The sequence below is a fragment of the Anneissia japonica genome, unplaced genomic scaffold (assembly GCF_011630105.1).
Source record: "Anneissia japonica isolate Jap-2015-1 unplaced genomic scaffold, ASM1163010v1 scaffold171_len658169_cov177, whole genome shotgun sequence".
Classification (NCBI taxonomy): Eukaryota; Metazoa; Echinodermata; class Crinoidea; order Comatulida; family Comatulidae; genus Anneissia; species Anneissia japonica.
In genome coordinates this window covers 268329-287574 of record NW_022733907.1, presented here as the reverse complement: position 1 = coordinate 287574, position 19246 = coordinate 268329, and the positions used below count along the sequence as shown (strand labels likewise).

The 19246-nt window shown below is 33.7% G+C and overlaps 2 protein-coding genes across 3 annotated transcripts in view; one reads left to right on the top strand and one right to left on the bottom strand.

Annotated features, from left to right (window-relative positions):
* The first annotated feature begins 1256 nt into the window (after positions 1-1256).
* Positions 1257-15887, top strand: LOC117116258 (E3 ubiquitin-protein ligase MIB1-like). 2 transcript variants are annotated; one of them, XM_033260259.1, is made up of 8 exons: positions 1291-2604; positions 3573-3659; positions 3945-4073; positions 5481-5662; positions 6205-6397; positions 7391-7550; positions 11383-11495; positions 12012-15887. In XM_033260259.1, exons 1-8 carry the CDS (start codon positions 2395-2397, stop codon positions 12150-12152), a joined length of 1215 nt encoding a protein of 404 aa, XP_033116150.1. In that variant the 5' UTR covers positions 1291-2394; the 3' UTR covers positions 12153-15887. The 2 variants fall into 2 exon arrangements, with proteins under 2 accessions (XP_033116149.1, XP_033116150.1); XM_033260258.1 differs by lacking the exons at positions 11383-11495; positions 12012-15887 and having other exon boundaries at positions 1257-1599; positions 2472-2604; positions 7391-7619.
* A 112-nt stretch (positions 15888-15999) lies between these two features.
* The window catches only part of LOC117116257 (transient receptor potential cation channel subfamily A member 1-like), a 17633-nt gene continuing 14386 nt past the window's right edge, over positions 16000-19246 (bottom strand). Inside the window, exons 8-10 of the mRNA XM_033260257.1 lie at positions 18026-18208; positions 17805-17938; positions 16000-16834 (exon numbers count right to left, since the gene is read on the bottom strand). Of these exons, the coding sequence (XP_033116148.1) occupies positions 16699-16834; positions 17805-17938; positions 18026-18208 (453 nt within the window). The 3' untranslated portion in view covers positions 16000-16698. The remainder of the gene's footprint in view (positions 16835-17804; positions 17939-18025; positions 18209-19246) is intronic.

Genomic DNA, 19246 nt, shown 5'->3' with positions numbered 1-19246 from the left:
GAGTCCAGGAAAAATTAATTCACATGCAAGCATGCTTTTAATCCCATTGTTGTGTTCAAGGCTTAAATTTATAATCCTCAAGAACTGTTTACTTTCTTTCAGTATATTTAAATTATTCAGATATTTGCCATGCATCTGCCATGCATCATGTCAAGCATGCTCATCATCAGTTTGTTCGTTTGTTCAAGGCTTAATTTTAAAAATGCTCAAGTACTTTTTTTTTTTAATATTAAAATTATTCATATAATTAACACTTACCAGCAACAATGCATATTAACAAAATTGTATTGAAATAATTTAAATTCAATTTAAAATGATGTGAATTTGTTTTTCCTTTCTTTAAACCTCTTTGATTTGCCTATGTATACATCATGTCATTTGGCCACAACACTTGTATTTTCCACAAAACATGATGGTATGGACAAGAGCTAGTTTAAAGCCCTGTTCACACTATCAAATTTTACCTGACAAAAACATGTGACATGCCCATATATAGTCATGAATATAGTCATCATATCAGTACCATATGTAGGCACATCATCACTATATACTGTATAGACCTACAACAGTTTTTTGTCAAATAAAATTTGATAGGCTGGACATTCTTAACAGTGTCTGTATAATTTTCTTGATACAACAACAGTTTTAAAATTGTAATGTACATTTGCTTTTATCCTCCATGGTTGAAATTTGTTAAAAGTTTACACATTCAAAGACCTTTAGTCACAGAAGTCTCAATATTTTGATCTCCACCCCACCGCCATGAAAGAGTGCACTTTCTTCTGCATTTTAAGCTGGGCACTTGCTGTGGCTGATGGACGTTGGCCGACGCGATTCTATACTGAACGCAACACCACGAATCGCGCACAACAGATCATTTTTAATGACGATCCATTCAGACTGTCACCGACAATTAGCCGACGGCGTTGCGTTGTCTAGCACTCACACAGAGCGGAGTTAGATTCGTCGTACGACCATCGTATGACTGTCGTTGGTAGTTGCAGCACTGACTGGTTATGGCAGGGGCGCGGCTAGCTATAGCTTTAACGTCTTTGCTGGTTCCAGCCATTCCTTGCCCAGGGTTCGGTTAATAACCAAGTCTTCTCGGATAAAAAACTTAAAATGGAGGCCCAGTGTATACACTTGGCTCGTGTGCACTTTAAAGAACCCATTGCATCTTTTGGAAGAGTAAGGGGTTACCCTAATGCTACGGTTTATTTCAGCCCCTGTTGTTGTGGAATGATGTGAACATGTAGCTACTATAATAAGCGCCTCTTTACGGTTGCTAGGTAGTCACAGACCATGCAAATACACAATTCAGCACAATGATGCTGCAGTTATGGGTTATTTTCCTACAGTTACGTATACCTTGATGCAATTTGACATTTTGGAATATTTTGTTGGTTACATTTTTTTTTTCTCCACAATTTTACAGTTGCCAATAGTACAAGTACAGTATACTCTACTCATTTTAGAGGTCATTCACAGATAATAAGGATAACGATGATGTCAACAAATGTAGACTCAATAAATGATGTACATGCCCTTTTCCTGTATGATAGCAGGCAACATAAAAGTTGTTTTCTCTGGTCCAGAAGTGTAAGTATAGAATCATTTGCACACATTTGCAGGTGATAATAATTCTCAATTGGTAAGTTTACCCAAATAGCATTTATCATAATGGAAATGTGTGAACTATATTGTTAAAGATGTTTTCATTCATTTTAAAACAATTTCTTTGAGAAAGGAAAACATTTATCAATGTACATCTATAAACCCAAACTTCAAAATTCTACTGTATGCAATATTACTGTAGTGATAACACTGACATATTTTGAAATTATTTTTTAATTGTATTTTATAATTTTTTTTTTATTACCTGTAGTGTATATTTTGTTTTGTATTGTAATTTCATACTTGTTTGGAATGTGATAAAAACATTGAGATTTGATCAACTGAGGCTTTTTTAAACTAAGAGATACATTGGCCTTGAGCATTCCTGTAAATGAGTAGGAGCGCTATACAAATCTTATTTATTATTAATACCTTGTATCTCATTTTATGCAATTGATTGTAGTATATAACATTATATATTATGGAATGTGCCATGCTTGATGAATTTTAATTAATTTTTAATGTTTTTTTTTTCCTTAACAGAATCAATCTTACCACTTCAATTTGGTTTTACTTGTAGGACTAAATGTTGCGAATGACAAGGCATCAGCTACATTGCTTTTTAAAACATTTTGCAGAAAAATTATTATTATGTGTACAATATGCAATTGTGGTTTCAATGATTATTTTTTTCTTTCCCAATGATTAATGCAAAATTTTCTTTGATTTCTCCTTTACTTCCTCAGAAACACTAACTATATATTCTTTATTTTCCTAGAAATGTTTAAAACAATTGCATTTTATCAATTCCAATCATTCATTCATGTATACTTATTACTTTTAAAATTGTTTTGCAGTGCAATGCGTATTTTGTTGACGCAGTTACCAAGACCATGGATTGTGGATGAGAAGAAAGATGACGGCTACACAGCACTCCACCTTGCTGCCCTCAACAACCATGTGGAAGTTGCTGAACTCTTGGTTCATCAGGTTTGTATTAAATGATAATAAAATGATTTATAAAGCACATTTCCAAAAATGATTACAGTGCTAAACAGTATAAAAATTATGTACAAGTAAAGTACCTTAGAGAGTAAGTACGGGTTAAGCTTGGCACTTGATTATTGGTACTGCCCAATCACTGAAAATTAGTCTTCTTCAGACTTTCATGGGTTATCCTTGGTTTTTATTCGTTTACGAAACTGGTATTTATCTTCAAATACAATTTCAATAAAAGAGAGCTTTCGTAATCCCGGGCGATGAATCGAGAATTTAATGTATTTGCAACATTTTCATGAAATTTGATTATTTCCTGTATTAGATGATTATGAAACTGCCTTGGGTAAATCATCATAGTTCATAATGATTACAAATTCACTCAAATTCAATTTTTCGCAGATGTTTACATAATCAATGCATTTCTTCCTAGGCTAGGCCCTAGACATTCTGTACCATTAAATGGCCAAAGTGCGTGCCACGGCCATAGAAACAGACTGTGCTACCACTAAGAGTTTGGTTCTCGGTGAATGCGATATGGGATAGCAAAAGCTCACTATATTTTTTAACGAGACCGATACCAAGAACGGGAAGTTTTCTCACCGGATTGGTTCTCAAACGAGGTAACAAAAGCTAAAAGGTCAATTGATTAATCTTGGATAAGATAGTATAATACACACACAAAGTATCAAAATGCACTCATTTTGATACTTGGAGTATGTACTATACTATCATAACGAAAGCTCTCTAATATTTGTCTATTCAGGCCAAACTATTCCTGAACAAGTAATGTAGGGTCATCAACCCTCTCAATCCATTTTTTATTTATGTTTATTTTCGAACTATAGATCAAACATAGAAGTTTAAAATGCAATATAAAAAATTTGTTGGTGAAAGAAGTGTGTTATTGTATGTACAGTCTCTCAGCAATAATAAACTTTGAAAATGTTGTGTTTTTGCAGGGCAAAGCAAACATGGACATACAGAATGTCAACCAGCAGACAGCACTTCATCTTGCCGTTGAAAGACAACATACTCAGATTGTCAGGGTAGGTTTCTATCATTAGGCAATAGCAATGTTTGCTAATTTCACATTCATGCTACTAAATGTGCACTTACGAGGTTTGCCCTCCCAAAACCAGCATACTGTCCCTAATTGTTAAACTGAGTAATTAGCATAAAAATGTGACAGTATTGTATACTTTAGTACAGACAAGACATAAAACTTTTACTCATTCTCAATAGTAAGTCGATTCCACTAAGTGACCCATCCCTAAAAATTAATAAATTCATGTATTCTAGCTGTGTGATTATTAAATTATATCTTTTTGTAGCTTCTTGTAAGAGCTGGTAGTAAGCTTGACATACCAGACAAAGATGGAGACACTCCTCTACATGAAGCACTACGCCACCATACGCTCTCTCAACTACGACAACTTCAAGATATGCAAGATGTAGGGAAGGTGACCTATGTTCATTATATTTCCTCAATATGAATATCTCACAATAAAGTTATTAGCTTATACTATTAATGTACGTCATGTATAAATTCCACGGAAAACCACATTGGTAGCAACAGTTACATTACAGCCCTATTTTATGATCAACTGCAGGAAGTTACTAGGCTATATAACTAGGTAGTTGATGAGTCTTAGCCGGGTAGCTGATGAGTCCCAACCGGGTAGTTGATGAGTCAGTGTGACATTGACTATCTTCTTGGAATTGATATAGCCCCTCCCATTTGGTCCCACATATATATAAAATGAAATTACGTAAAGAAAATTGTTAGAAGAAAGTGATTAGAAGGATATTAGAAGAATGATTAGAACAGAGAAGAATTAGAATCAGAAGAGAATCTTATAGAATCTTATAGAAAAATATTAGATCAAGAAGAGATACTAAAAATAGAGTTAACACGCTTATGTATAATGTATACCAGGGGAAAATTTGCAAGGGTGGGGGGGTGGCCCTGGCACCCGCCCCCTTTTGGAAGGTAAAAAAAAAAAAAGAAAGAAAGAAAAAAAATTGATTGCCCAAAAAACCTGTGGGGCATGCCCCCAAACCTCTTAGGGGGGTATTATTTTGATCGGAATACAGAATAACAAGAAACTGCTTAAAATATAGTTTGACTTCTATCCTCTATTGCAAGTCAACATATGTCCCCAACACAGCAACTTATGTTCCTGTGTGTGTAGTGTAATGCCCACGGTAGGCATGGGAACAAAATACAATACTTTAGGTAAGGATATGAAGGGAATGCGATATTTTATTACAGAGCACTGTGTGTTAACAGCATTGTTATTCTATAATAAACTTATATAAAAGACTGTTGCACTTACAGTACTTGCTGGGAGACAATATTTTGCCTGTCATGAGACATTATGGAATATAATTATGTTGCATCATTATTTGAAATGTGCCTTGATCAGTGACACATAGTGTCTCAAAATCAAAGAGCAAAACATAAATAAAAACAATTGCAACATACAGTAACATAATTATATAAAAAATTGTAAAAACGAATTAAACAGTGACCACATTGCCAACTGTGACATTTATTTGATCTGGAAGTTATTGTAAATCTAAATACTCTACAAATTGAAGTTTTAATTTTTAATTCCATATAATTATTTCTTTTATTAGTTTTTAATAATCAGAATAATACAATTATTTTTAAATATCCATGTATTTTTTTTCTTAAGAATGTATATCAATAAAGTATAATGCAAACGCATCAGAAATGTTAAATCATGTAAATTGAATTTTCTTAATAGTTTACTATGAGGGAGAGACTATAAGTGATTGTTAATGATAGCTCTAAGAAATGTTAAGTATCTATATACTGACAAATAATCGTGATTATTTTCCAGTTATTGATGGGATTGAGCACACAAGGAACTGATAAAAAGAGCAGTGCCTCTATAGCTTGTTTCCTGGCAGCAAATGGTGCTGACCTCAATGTCAAAAATAAGAAGGGACAGTCCCCATTAGACTTGTGTCCAGACCCAAATCTCTGTAAAGCTTTGAAAAAATGCCACAAAGAGAAATATAGGTAAGACTATTTTAATGTTTTTCCAATAAAGACTTTACGATTAATTTTGTGAGTTATTATTCATAGAGGGATTCAGGCCGAGCCCCCCACTAAATTATTCAAAAGTACCAAAATGGGATAAGAGGAATATTAATTACATTAAAATTGTTAGTCATTTTTTGTGGCCACCTAGAAAGTTCCATAGACTTAAAACTTTGTAACTGAGATGAGGTTATCTAGACCAATTGGCTTCCCCCCCCCCCCCCCACTCCATTTTGAACTACTGGATCCACCACCTTTATATTTTGGTTTTGATGAATTATTTTATTGTGCTAGCCCATTTTTATTAATATGGGAACTTTATTATGTAGCTATCGATTTTTGTTAAACTACAATATTGATTTTGATATGTTGATTTAGTAATGGGGTGTTCCATTTAGAAGTAGAATGCTTCTAGAATTTTCCCTTTTCTTTGACTGCTAAAATATTGTTATTTATGATTATTGAATGATTTATGATTTATCCATTGATTTTCAATGAAAATAAAATTTTCATTGTCATAGCAATACTCCTGTACAACAAAGTAACAATCTTGTACACCAAGAAGAAGATTCATTAGATGAATGCATGGTATGCTCTGATATGAAGCGCGACACCATATTTGGACCATGTGGACACATTGCTACATGTTCACTGTGCTCACCACGTGTAAAGAAGTGTCTAGTCTGCAAAGAGCAGGTGCAATCCCGTACTAAGGTGTGTATTCCATCAACCACTTCATGTATATGTTTGTAAAAGTAACGTGGCAAATCCTGTAGAATTTTGGGTGAAATTAAACAAAATAGGCATATGAAGAAATTCCATGTTTGCAATAGATTCATGGTGATGTTTTAGTTGTCTCAGATTTTATGAATCAGTAATTTTATCAGTTTTAACCTTTAGTGCAATAGTTTGGTTTAATAAACTTATGAAACGAAAATTAGCAGGAAAAGTAAGACAGCTAAAAAGAATAATGATGGTGCTGTACACAGTGCCATAAATAAGAAATTCAAAGTAGTTATGTCAGATAATATTCACCCTCTTTACCAGCACCGTTCATTTAGCAAAACTGGTTATTTGATTTTTTTTATGAGGTGGAAGACAAACATGGTAAGAAATTCAAAAGTCTTATGAGGAAATTTAATGCAATTTTGGTAAAAATAATTAGGCCTCTGTAGAAACTTTATACATTTTATACGTTTGAAATTCATTTTAATACACACTTTTTTTCTTACACCAATTTACTTTTACGATTTTAACCTTTACCTTTATACTTTAACATTTTATGCTGTGATGTATGTATTTCTGTTTTATAGTGTATGTCATTTTATCAATGTGAATACTGTATTTTAAACTGTGAACAGTCAGTATTTCAAACCGAATATTTTTACAGTGTTTGACAAATAAAGATTGAATTTCATGTATACTAGCCACATGGTTGGCTTTAGGCTACCTTTGTGTCTAGGCACAGTTCACCCCTGAGAAGAGCTTGTAAAGTGTAATGAAACTAGCATGTTGTCCTGGGATTTTAGCTTACCTGTTTCACAAAGGCCTTTTTTTTTTGTCTACGTTCAACATACCCTATTTTTTTTCTATTAATTAGATGAAAGTACTAAAAATTAAAAAATTAAAAAATAAATGTAGATGCTTAATCTCGCCTGTTCTTGCAAGATAAAGTTTATTTAACTTTCTTTTAAATTGTTTTAATAGATTGAAGAGTGTGTGGTCTGCTCCGATAAGAAAGCTTCTGTGTTGTTCAAGCCATGTGGACATATGTGTGCTTGCAGCAGCTGTGCCAATCTGATGAAGAAATGTGTGCAGTGCCGAGAAACCATTGATAAGACTGTACCATTTGTTGTATGCTGTGGAGGTCAAGGTAACTATTATTATTATGCACACTTTTAAACACCTTTTAGGTATTCAAATCTGTGCAGGTCTGGTTTGCTCATCCCTTTTTCATAAGCGTTCGACCAGACTTCTCCTCACAGCGAGTCTGTTTACCTCTCCAGTCTCCAGCGTATGCCCGTACCCATTTTTACAAGCTTGGACAGAGAGACAAACATTTACTGTATAAAGGGTGTTACCCAAGAACACTAGCGACCTGCAAGGCTAAGATTCAATACAAATATGAAATGCTACATTTGAAATTATTACAATTACAGAAGGCAGCATTAGGCTGAAAAGTTTAAATGTCTAATACAGAAAGAGTTTTTTTTTTTTTTTTTTTTTGTAACAGGAAACTAACTTTTTTTTTTTTTGTAACAGGAAAGTACTAAAAATTAAAAAATTAAAAAATAAATGTAGATGCTTAATCTCGCCTGTTCTTGCAAGATAAAGTTTATTTAACTTTCTTTTAAATTGTTTTAATAGATTGAAGAGTGTGTGGTCTGCTCCGATAAGAAAGCTTCTGTGTTGTTCAAGCCATGTGGACATATGTGTGCTTGCAGCAGCTGTGCCAATCTGATGAAGAAATGTGTGCAGTGCCGAGAAACCATTGATAAGACTGTACCATTTGTTGTATGCTGTGGAGGTCAAGGTAACTATTATTATTATGCACACTTTTAAACACCTTTTAGGTATTCAAATCTGTGCAGGTCTGGTTTGCTCATCCCTTTTTCATAAGCGTTCGACCAGACTTCTCCTCCTCACAGCGAGTCTGTTTACCTCTCCAGTCTCCAGCGTATGCCCGTACCCATTTTTACAAGCTTGGACAGAGAGACAAACATTTACTGTATAAAGGGTGTTACCCAAGAACACAAGCGACCTGCAAGGCTAAGATTCAATACAAATATGAAATGCTACATTTGACATTATTACAATTACAGAAGGCAGCATTAGGCTGAAAAGTTTAAATGTCTAATACAGAAAGAGTTTTTATTGTTTTTTTTTTTGTATCAGGAAACTAACCAAAAACATTGCATTAGATTTGAAGCCACTTGTAATGTACAGTATTAATGTACTTGCCAAAATCAAACATTTGGTTGAAACAGAAACTTACAATTAATGTCAGCCTGTTGTTTTTAGTTATGTGCCCTATTTTTCCTTTTCCCATGTTAGGGTTGTCTTTGTTCTGGTCATTTTAAAAATTTGTTGCGCTTTCTTTTGATATATGACTCACTGATAAACTCACCATCTTTATATTTAGCGATGAAGGTTATCTCTTGTGAATATGTTTGTTAAAATCTAACATCCAGTTTTGTTTTCAAATTTCACATGCAGAATGATTGTAATGTGAAAGTAGTAATTTGTGCAAGTCATAAGCTGGGTCCTTGTGGTATGGCATGTTGGGCTATTTTCCAAATTTCTTAATTTCACATAACATTCACTTTCTTATCTTAATTAAAAGAATCTCACTCAGTCTATTTGGTTTCATTCTTGATTTATTACTACCTGGTTTTGTTTTTTTTTGTTTTTTTTTTGTATTTGGAAAAAAAGACATTGCTATCAGTACATTTTAAATATGTATTTGTTGGAAAAAAACATTTGTTGATCTCTAGGGTGGTTGCTTGCCATAAGTTATTCACCAAAAAACTTGAGTGCAGTGAGTAAAGTAGGGTGTGAATTAGGATATCTGGTAGTGACATGAGCATGCCAAAGGCCAAGCAAAATTAGCAGTTCTGTCGTTATTGAAGACAGTTTACCTTGGAAAAGAAGGTTGTTTATTCATCATGGTTCATCTGTTGGTCTGTGTGGTAGCATGTTATGCAAGAACTAAAGTTTTGGTTAGTCTGATAAATTTCAAACTTGGCAGAATGCAAGATAACAAAAAGACGTGATTATGCTAATTATTCTTTTACATAATTAATACCTAATTATTCAGTACATTTGCATTTTATACTACCATAATTCCCATCAGTTTACATGAAATTTCAATATTTGTGTTTGAATATTCAAAATCAGAGATTCAATTTAATTTGGAATTATCTTCATTTTATTAATGTGATAAACTGTTAATTAAATATCAGTTTAACACAATTTGTGTTCATTTTAACGCTATAAGCATTTCAAACTTGTCGCAGTTTAGACCAATACAATTTCATTAAAACATTCTCCAAAATGCAATTAGTCAGCAACCAAACTTGAATGCTGCAGTGTCTTACCAAACAAACTCGGGTGATCCTTTATTTTACACCCATACTCGAGCAGACCTGTGTTACATATATCACTTTTATTGGTGGTGGGAAAATAAGCTGGAGTATTGAAAGTAATTTGTTTTAATTCTACCCCTACATGCAGAATTTATTGATAATTCTCAAATTGTCTTCACTTTAATGTGAGTCCAATCCTCTAAACCAGTTAGGCCTGATCGTCTGGAAATAAGCCTGATTGTCACCTACAGTACTGTTCAACATACAGAATTCACACAGACGATCGAGCCCAACGTAGATTGGGCTCATTTTAGCGATACAAATAATGAATGTTTATGAGTACAAAATATTTTCATGAGTTCAAAGATTGACTATTTCATGTGACTTCCACCTTTTCGAATGGAACAATCAATCTTTCAACGAATGAAAATATTCTTACCATTGCATGAGTAAATAACATTCAATTTTTGTTAAATAACACACCTTAAATAGATTTTTGTCATTTGATATCTTATTTTAAAAATCTACATTTTTTACTATGGAGATTCTTTTATTTAGATATTTTCTGAAAAGAATCTACCATTTTTCCAAATGGAACGGTCCTGCATCTTTTTAACCAATCAAAAGATTGTATTACTGTAGGTTGAAGACGTGCAATGGGAAAAAAACGGGTGAAAAGAAAATGCATGGATGGAAATAAAAATGCATGGTGGAACTATGGGGTAAATAACCAATGTCACATGATAGGAAATCCACCAATCAAATGACATGAATCTATTTAGGTGTGTTATAAAATTGAATAGAACAGTGGTAAAATAGAACAAAAGATCACATGTGCATGGAACATAAGGATGGAAAATAAGGATGTGCCTATTCATAAAGGGCAATGCGTCAAAGCAGCTTATAGTAGTATAAAATTAAAAGATTTTAACATTTATACCAGAGAAAACTTTCACTACAGGGAGAGGCTACGTTTTTAGTGTGTTTGTTTTCAATATTTATTCAGCTTTTAAAGCAATTGTTCATCTTTTTTTTTTGTTCTTTTTTTTCTGTAATTACTGTGTTTGTGTGTGTGTGAGAAACCACACTGTATTTTATATGTAATGTATATATCTTATATATAGAAGTAAGGTAGAAGAGGCTCTTCAAGTTGTTTTTTTTCCGATTTGACAACTTGGCAAAATTCTTGAAAAAAAATAGGTGTAAGAACTATTTTACTCTTTTAATATCACTCCTCCAATCGTATGTCAATGTTGCCTAAACTATTATACCACCTTCCTCAATGTGTCCCAGCCCTCTCCAACAAATACAAGTATTTTCTCCAAATTTCCATAGAGAATTAATTTGGATTCACTGAATTCACTTACCATAGATAGCACAATTATCTCGCATTTTGATTATTCTATATATGCCTTAGATTTAATATACAGTAAAAAAATTTTTCCAAAATAAAAGTGTGGTCTTCATCCTAACTAAAATTTCTTCACTCACATTTTAAAATTTTATTGAGAAAGAAGCAGCCATGTTTCTTCTTTAAAAAATGTGTCTGTAGCATTGTCATAAGTGGTTACCTTTCTGTCCCTAACTTGAGTTACCTTTGAACTTGTGTTTCAGCTGAGCAGCCTGCTGTTCCAGTGCAACAGAATAAACCAGTTAATACTAGAACAATCCAGAATAATGCAGACATTATCAAACTCCAACAACAGCTACAAGATATCAAGGATCAGGTAAAATAACTCTACACAAATTTTCCTTACTTGACTGCTTTAATGAGAGCTTCGCCTTTTGATCTAAGCAGTGGATCTAATTCAGAATCTTCTTCCATATCCATCTGCTTGGTGTGATCTGGATGGTTCTTCTGAGAGTTTGGCTGAGAGGTAATGTTCCTACTTCTTGCACTGAAGGCACCAGTTCAAAGCCATCTGGTGCCTAAGTTTAATTAATTTTGTAATCGGCTTGAAAAACTATCCCATGAAAGGAGAAAGGTTCCCCAGAGGCCAGCCAAAAATATCAACTTGAATGGGAGAATAATTGGTTTGACATTAGTGGGTGAATCAGCGCAGTGTAGTGCGAGACTGTTCGATTTCAAGACCTAGCTGCCATTGACCTTGCTACTGTCCTTGGGATGGAATGTTAAACCTTTGAGGACTAACACTATAGTATTTACACGTTGCCATTTATAACATCAATTTCTTCTTGAGCTCTCATATGGATAATTTTTTGTTTACCATTCTCTTCCTCAGACATTGTGTCCAGTATGCCTCGACCGTCTGAAAAATATGATTTTTCTATGTGGCCATGGTACTTGCCAACTTTGTGGAGACCGAATGTCAGAGTGCCCAATCTGTCGCAAAACAGTTGAAAAACGCATCTTACTTTACTAACAAAATAATTAGTATTATATAGTTTATGGCCAGTAAACATAAAATAATGAACTGCTCAATTGTGAATACCATCTACGTGCCATGATTATTTGAAATATAAAAATTTGTCAAATTGATTTACTAAAGAGGCCAAGCTCTCGATAGTCATTACTTGACACCTAGAACCTGCTGGCCTCCACCATATTCTCATACGCTTTTTGTAAAGTAGTCCAGAGGTGGGCACAAAAATGGGTCAGAGGGCCAAATTCAGATTTTGATTAACACCAAGGGCTGCACCAAAAATTTCAAACAATACGATTTGTTTTGCATAACAGTAAAATTAATTCAAAGACTCGTCCAGTGCGAGTTTTTGGGATCGTCCACTCTTAACAAGGGTTGACGTATTTGTATAAGTTAACCTACAGTAAATTTAATCTCTTGGCCATCCACGTGCCAGAAGGTATTATTTCTTTTCATTTTCTCAATGATGAAACTACTCAGGATTTTGAGATTTTTGGATGAATTTCGGTCTTGTACGGTATGATCATATAAAAGACCATCGGCTGAGGCCTAGCTATTAACTCGGCCTACGCTAGGCCCTAGGCCGAGCAAAGCCAGAATTGGTCTAGGCCCTGAGGCTAGAGGTTGCCTACCGTAGGCCTAGGCCTAAGATTTTAAAAATAAAGGAATACTTTCTCGAACTCATATTTTTAACTAATAGGAGGGCCTAATTAGTATCAAATTTCAATACATGTACAGGAAAGGAGAGTGATCTACAAAAATCCCTACCTACGCTACGAATGGATTACATGGTCAATTACCAATTCTGATGCCTCAGCAAAGCTTCAAAAATCACTGTTTTAAAATCACAAATTCAGTTATATAGTACATATAATTGTTTATACATAGATAATAAATATCACAAATATTTACACTCGCTATGAATATAAGTTATGCAAAATCTGGCAACAATTTTGTAGGTTATATGACTTTATTGGATAACTATAAGAATTTTTAGAGCCAAAAAAACTCTAAACTCTAATTGTCCTGTTTTGTGGCCCAAAACAAATTGTATTGAACCTTCATGCACTGCTTTAATACCACTTTATTCTCCATTATAATACCAGTATTACATTTTACTTTTTATCCATGTTGGGCCGTCAAAAACAAGGCATTTTCAACTAGAGATGATTGGCGAGCTGGGGGCCGGGAAGAGAAATATGTACTTTTTACAGATTCCTAGACTCTGAAATCGATTAAATAACAATTTCAAGTCCCTAAATAGTGGGATGCTTTGGTCCACTAGTGATATGATGAAGGGTAATTCGTGATATTACTGATGAAGGGTAATTAAATACTCTATTTGACTAGGGTCCCAGTTTGACTATTGATTATCCACACTATATATTAGTTGACCTCACCAGCAGATATAGTCAAGTTTAACACTCAGCATCACTAGTCTTGATTGGTCACTTTTTTGGCAATTCTATACACATTCTGATCTTGATCTGCTGCTGTGCGGAACGCACTCTTTAAATATCTTTGAAGGCTGAGACAGCCAACTTCTTTAATTATTGGTTCCGGCTGCCGTAAAGTGTTCTTTCCAGGGACCTGGTATGAAGTAATTATACATTTAATTATTGAGACTAAATCTGCATCAATTGTGAATTTGGCTTTCGAAAAAAGAAATAGAGGAAGAAGAATTAGTGAATTGATAGATCTCTTCAGCACATTAAGAACAATGTATTATTTTTCTTCAAATTATCAATTGCTTACATGAGAAAGTGTTGCAGCGACTATATTATTGTGTTGTAAGATTAATTCTGCTGCAAACCTTCAATATTATTGCAGAAACCTTCAATTGTGAAGTTGGCTATACAAAAATTTTAGGAAGGATGGAAATGAAAAAGAGATGATCAATTAACAACAGATTCCTGTGGCACATATACAACAATGTGATCTCTTATTTGGTAATGGCTGTGACAAATTGTATAAATTAAGAATTTTACATGTAAGAAAGTATCAACTTTACATTTACATTTTATTCAAAGATTGACAGCATTTTTATTCTATTTTCATTCATTCAGCTATTTGAGATTTAGGCTAGTTGCCATATCCCATTCGTAAAATGCTACATTGAAGACTACAGTCTATTGAAACACTTTTTTGCCAATCACTGGATTTGTGACACAACAATTTGTATTCCCAGTTTGCCTAATGTCCATCTAGTGAATGACAAGAATAGCTACATATTGTATACTTCCAGGTAGGCCTGCAAAAGGATACATTGTAACTATTGTGATTACCCATCTGAATGACAAACTAATAAAATCATCAAAAGGAAATCTGTTGATAAAAATTGTAAGGGCCTCATCTTTGTAGCTTTTGAAGTAAGGGCACAGGACACACTTTGGGAAACCTGAAACCCCTAACAATTACCCTAACCGGTGGGACAGTGTTTGGTAACTACAGTCTGGCATTACGCAAACTGGGCATATAACGCTTACTGTATGTACAAGATACGTATGCGGCATGTCATTCCTCTTCTAAAATATACCTGTCTAAAACTTATTTTCTAGGTTTGAATATTATATTTGTGCCTGTATATACATATATATATATTGTAACCCTGCAATCACAGGCAGATTGTATATCAACTTAAATGTTTACAAGGTTCTAACCATTAGCTAAAATTAATTCAGGTTGTACTCGGTATATCTTACATTCATGAACTCATCTGTGTGAAAGTGAAAAATACATTATTCCAATTATAAATGGAAAACTCAAGATAATTCATTTCTAGATGCTAAATTTGTTAATAATCTACTAGATTTAATTCTAGATCTAAAAGTCACAAGGAATGGACCGTTTTAAAGACAGTCTGTCCACCTTGGATTTTTTTGCCAGATTTCTCACAAACACAATATGCAATGTATTGCATGAGCTATGGTTAATCACATTTGCAGGAATAACTAACATTATTTTTTCAAACTACCTGTTTAGCTTAGGCTTCGTTTAAGTGTCCCTTATTACTTAACTCTGGTAATCATTTGCATATATGGCTTTGCCTGTGTGGTTGGCATTTAAGTGTCCACATATTCTGCACTTGTAGTCAAATACTGATGAAAGTATTGCTTGACTACGCTTGTTTATACTTCATAAATATTTATTAGGTAATAACAACATTTTATTGGTAATTTCAACTGCTGCCCTGTGCATGAGAAATTTACACAGATGCAGAGAAAATTATACTACCTAAGATTGGTTGCATACAATCACTACGTTGTCACTATGGTGTTTTCAGTGCAATCATTGTACTGCCTAGCATTTCCGGCGCAAAAGCTTTCGGCGATAGCGTGTAGAACTTGTATGGAAACCAAGCTTTATTCACCCCCATCTATGTGTACTGTATGCAGACTGTGCAATTTTACCCCAACAATCAAAATGGCTAAAGTTGATTGATTGAGATATAGTAAAGCTTATGTATTATTTTGGTTAAACAGTGAATTCAACTTTCCTCAGTGTTATATGCTTGGGAAGTGGAGGGAGGTACTCCCAGTCCTCCAGGTAGAGTTCACATCAGACCATGTTGTATTTGTATATCTTATCCAGTCTCTATTGAGTTTTTAATAAATAACTGCATTTTTTTCCTGGTAACTTTGCATAATCTAGGCTACAGATATTTTATTTGTACTGTATAGTATTTATATAGTATTTTATGTAAAAATGTTATCTAAACACGTTATATTTTCATTGTGGATTTTTGGCCTCAGTACGAACTCTAAAACGTATGCATTTTCTTTTAGTTTTAAGGCATATGCATATTTTATAAGTCCGCAATGACGATATAATGTGTTTCTATGAATTAAGAAATAATAGTATTTGCAACTGACTGGTTAGTGAAAATTTGTAATCTGATGAATTTACTGTCAATAATGCAAAATGAGGTTGCCCTACGTGTTTTGTGCTGTGGTATTGGGTACATTTTACATTGCACATGTCTATCTATTGAAATTAATCTTTAAATGATGTGTAGGTAGTTCAGTACACTAACATGGTTATGTTTGTCCTTTACAATAATGTAGCTTGTAAAATACTGTAGTCTTATTTACCATTTTTATTACCATTAATTTATTATCAGTTGATATGCTTATAGACATATCTATGGGAAGTCTTTTATTTTTGAAATAAATTTACCCATGTACTGTGTTTTCTTTCTTCCACAAGTTTCATAAAATTTCCAATTCAGCTTTTTATATCTTCGGTTGTTCTTCACATGAGTAATTTAAAATCACTTGAACTACAAGGGGCAGATCCAGGAGTTTAATTTTGGAAAGATGTTGGTGGTGGGGGGGCCTACAAAGTATTTCAGATGGTTTGAATCCTACTGCCCCAGCTCCATCATGACGTGGGTGTGTTTACTTCTATTTTGAAGTCCAGTTTTGTTTTAGACCAACTAGACTATTATTTTACATGCTTGTTGGTAAAATTTTAAAGCCTTGTTTGCTCCAGGGCCCCACCCCTCAATACAGGAGTACATGATTTGCTGATATTATTCATTCATCTTTCATTTGAACACCTGTGCTGTTGCACTTTCCTCATCTGGAATATCATGAGCTCTCTCTGACATTGCGTCTGATGTTGCCTCTAATGGAATCTGAACCTTGTTCATGGCAGTTACAGCCTCTGTGATATCCTGGAGTCTATAAGTAAAAAGTAAGCAGCATCAAATACTCATGTATGTGTATATATGTATATGTATACTGTATGTATATGTGTATATATATGTTTGTGTGTATGTGTATATGTATGTGTGTATAAGTGATGTATTAACCAACTTACTTATATTATTAGTATTAGTATTTATTTTTATCTCTATTACTATTTTGTAAACCCTTTTTTTATTTATATTTCGTTCTACCGCAGTATTTTCTTACTATATTTTATCACAGTAATTAAGTTTTTACTGATTTTGTTATTGTTGCACGTCTTTACGGCTGTGCCTCTGTTATAAAAGAGAAGCAATAAAGTTACTTACTAACACAGCGGGTTTACGAAATTGCTAAATGCGATGACGAAAGTGACAGGCTGCCGACCGGCACCAGGTGAATGATTTTGTTAAGATTTATAAACATAATTAAAACACGAATAGCGCCTAACTCACTCTAAAACCAAGGATTTATCTAATCCAAACGCCCAACTCATTGAGAAAATAACAGTAGAAGTAGGCCTAAACTAAAAGTCCCCATGGTTACGTTGTTTACACTGGATAAGGCCAAAACATGAAAAATAAATATATGTGATATATGTGATATATATATATATATATATATATATATATATATATATACATATACATATATATATATATATAAATATATATATGTGTGTGTGTGTGTGTGTGTGAAATACTAAGTTGACGTATAACAAACTACATGTTGAGAAAAGTCGTATATATATATATATATATATATATATATATATATACAGTTTATTTTTATTTTAACTTTATTTTCTTTTTCTATATGTATTTTGTTTTTGTATGTTTTTTGTTTTTTGAATGCAGTCACATTTCGTATGAGTGCCACAGTATCAAATGTGGATCTGATTGACAAATTCAGCAATACGGCTGGAATGTAAACATTATGACTACGTGATTTATAATGCCCTTACCTTTTTTCAATGTCGCTAAGTCGCTTGAATATACGTGCTTCAATTGGTAGTGTTATCGGCTCGTTCTTTGCTTCATTTTTGAAATCTTCAATTACCGGTATATTCCCGAATAAAGCCGCCGCCCATCCAGTAATCTGTAATATAACAGTTGCGAACATATTAGCAATTATGAATAAGATTATTTTGCATAGTATATTGCATATTCTCTATCTGTAAATTACCTTTTCTGAAAACGATTTCTTCTTTTTATTCGGGAAAACGGTTAGCGAATTCTTATCGAAGTACTTGATGCTGATCATTGGGAAGGTGATTTCAAATTGCATATAAAATGCAACAATGAGTTTCTGCTGCTGGTACTTCGCCATTTTTCCCATTTTCTCTATATCTCCGATGGCTAGTCCAATCTGTAAGAAATCATGTCACAATTCTGTTTAAATGTCTGAGTAGGCCTAGTATATTATCAGAACTATGTACAGTACTAAAAAATATCATTCGATCATATCAAACACCAGTAAAACAATATATTTAATGATAGGCAGTATGCTCTAGTTCAGTGTATTCTATTTATTAGTGGGTTATTCAGTGTTCAATTTGCACAATAGTTACAGAAGGATATCGGTGAAAACAAATCATGGCCGGCGGAACCGGGGGGGCCCGGGTCCCCCCACTTTTTTGCAAAAAATAATGTCTGGAGATTTTTGTGTGACCGGAAAAAATTCTAGACCTACCTTTTCAGGACCCGTGAGCTGATTTTTTTAAATTTTTTTTTTATGTTACAATCAGAAAATTAGAATTTTGAAGAACATAAAAGTCATTAAAACACACTTCAAATGTCGGGAAAGCTCATTCCCGCTTCACCGGATCACCCTTTCTTTTTGGGATTTATCGATTCATGGAAAAAAGAATACGCATGCAACTACTCATTTATTTATGTAGGCCTATGTATACACACATAAAATAAAAAATGAGAAAAATTTACCTGACCATTTTCAAGAGGGGAAAACATTGAATTTTGAAGAACTTAAAAAGTCATTTAAAAGACATTTCAGAAGTCAGTGAAGGTCATTTCCCGAATTCTAGAAATCGAAATTTTCCCGGGGGAACTCGGACCCCTTTTTTCTTTGGGGTTCATTGGTTCTATTGAATCATTTTCAAGAGGGGGAAACCTTGATTTTTGGAGAAATTAAAAGTAATTAAGTAGGGGAAGCTCATTTCCCGCTTCTAGGAATAAAAATTTTCCCGGGGGAGAACCCCCCGACCCCCCTTTCTTTTTGGGATTGGGAAAAAATTACCTGACCGTTTTGAAGAACTTAAATTAAAATCGCTATAAGATACGGTACTTCAGAAGTCGGGAAAGCTCATTTCCAACCATTTAGAAATTAACATTTTCTCTTTGGGTTCATTGATTCATTATAATAATTTTCAAGAGGGGAAAACCTTGA

Coding starts and splice junctions, on each gene's coding strand:
- LOC117116258 (XM_033260259.1), top strand. CDS start 2,395: ATGTTTAAAACAATTGCATTTTATCAATTCCAATCATTCATTCATGTA. Junction 5,663..6,204: donor TGCCACAAAGAGAAATATAG/GTAAGACTATTT, acceptor TCATTGTCATAG/CAATACTCCTGTACAACAAA. Junction 7,551..11,382: donor ATTTGTTGTATGCTGTGGAG/GTCAAGGTAACT, acceptor CTTGTGTTTCAG/CTGAGCAGCCTGCTGTTCCA.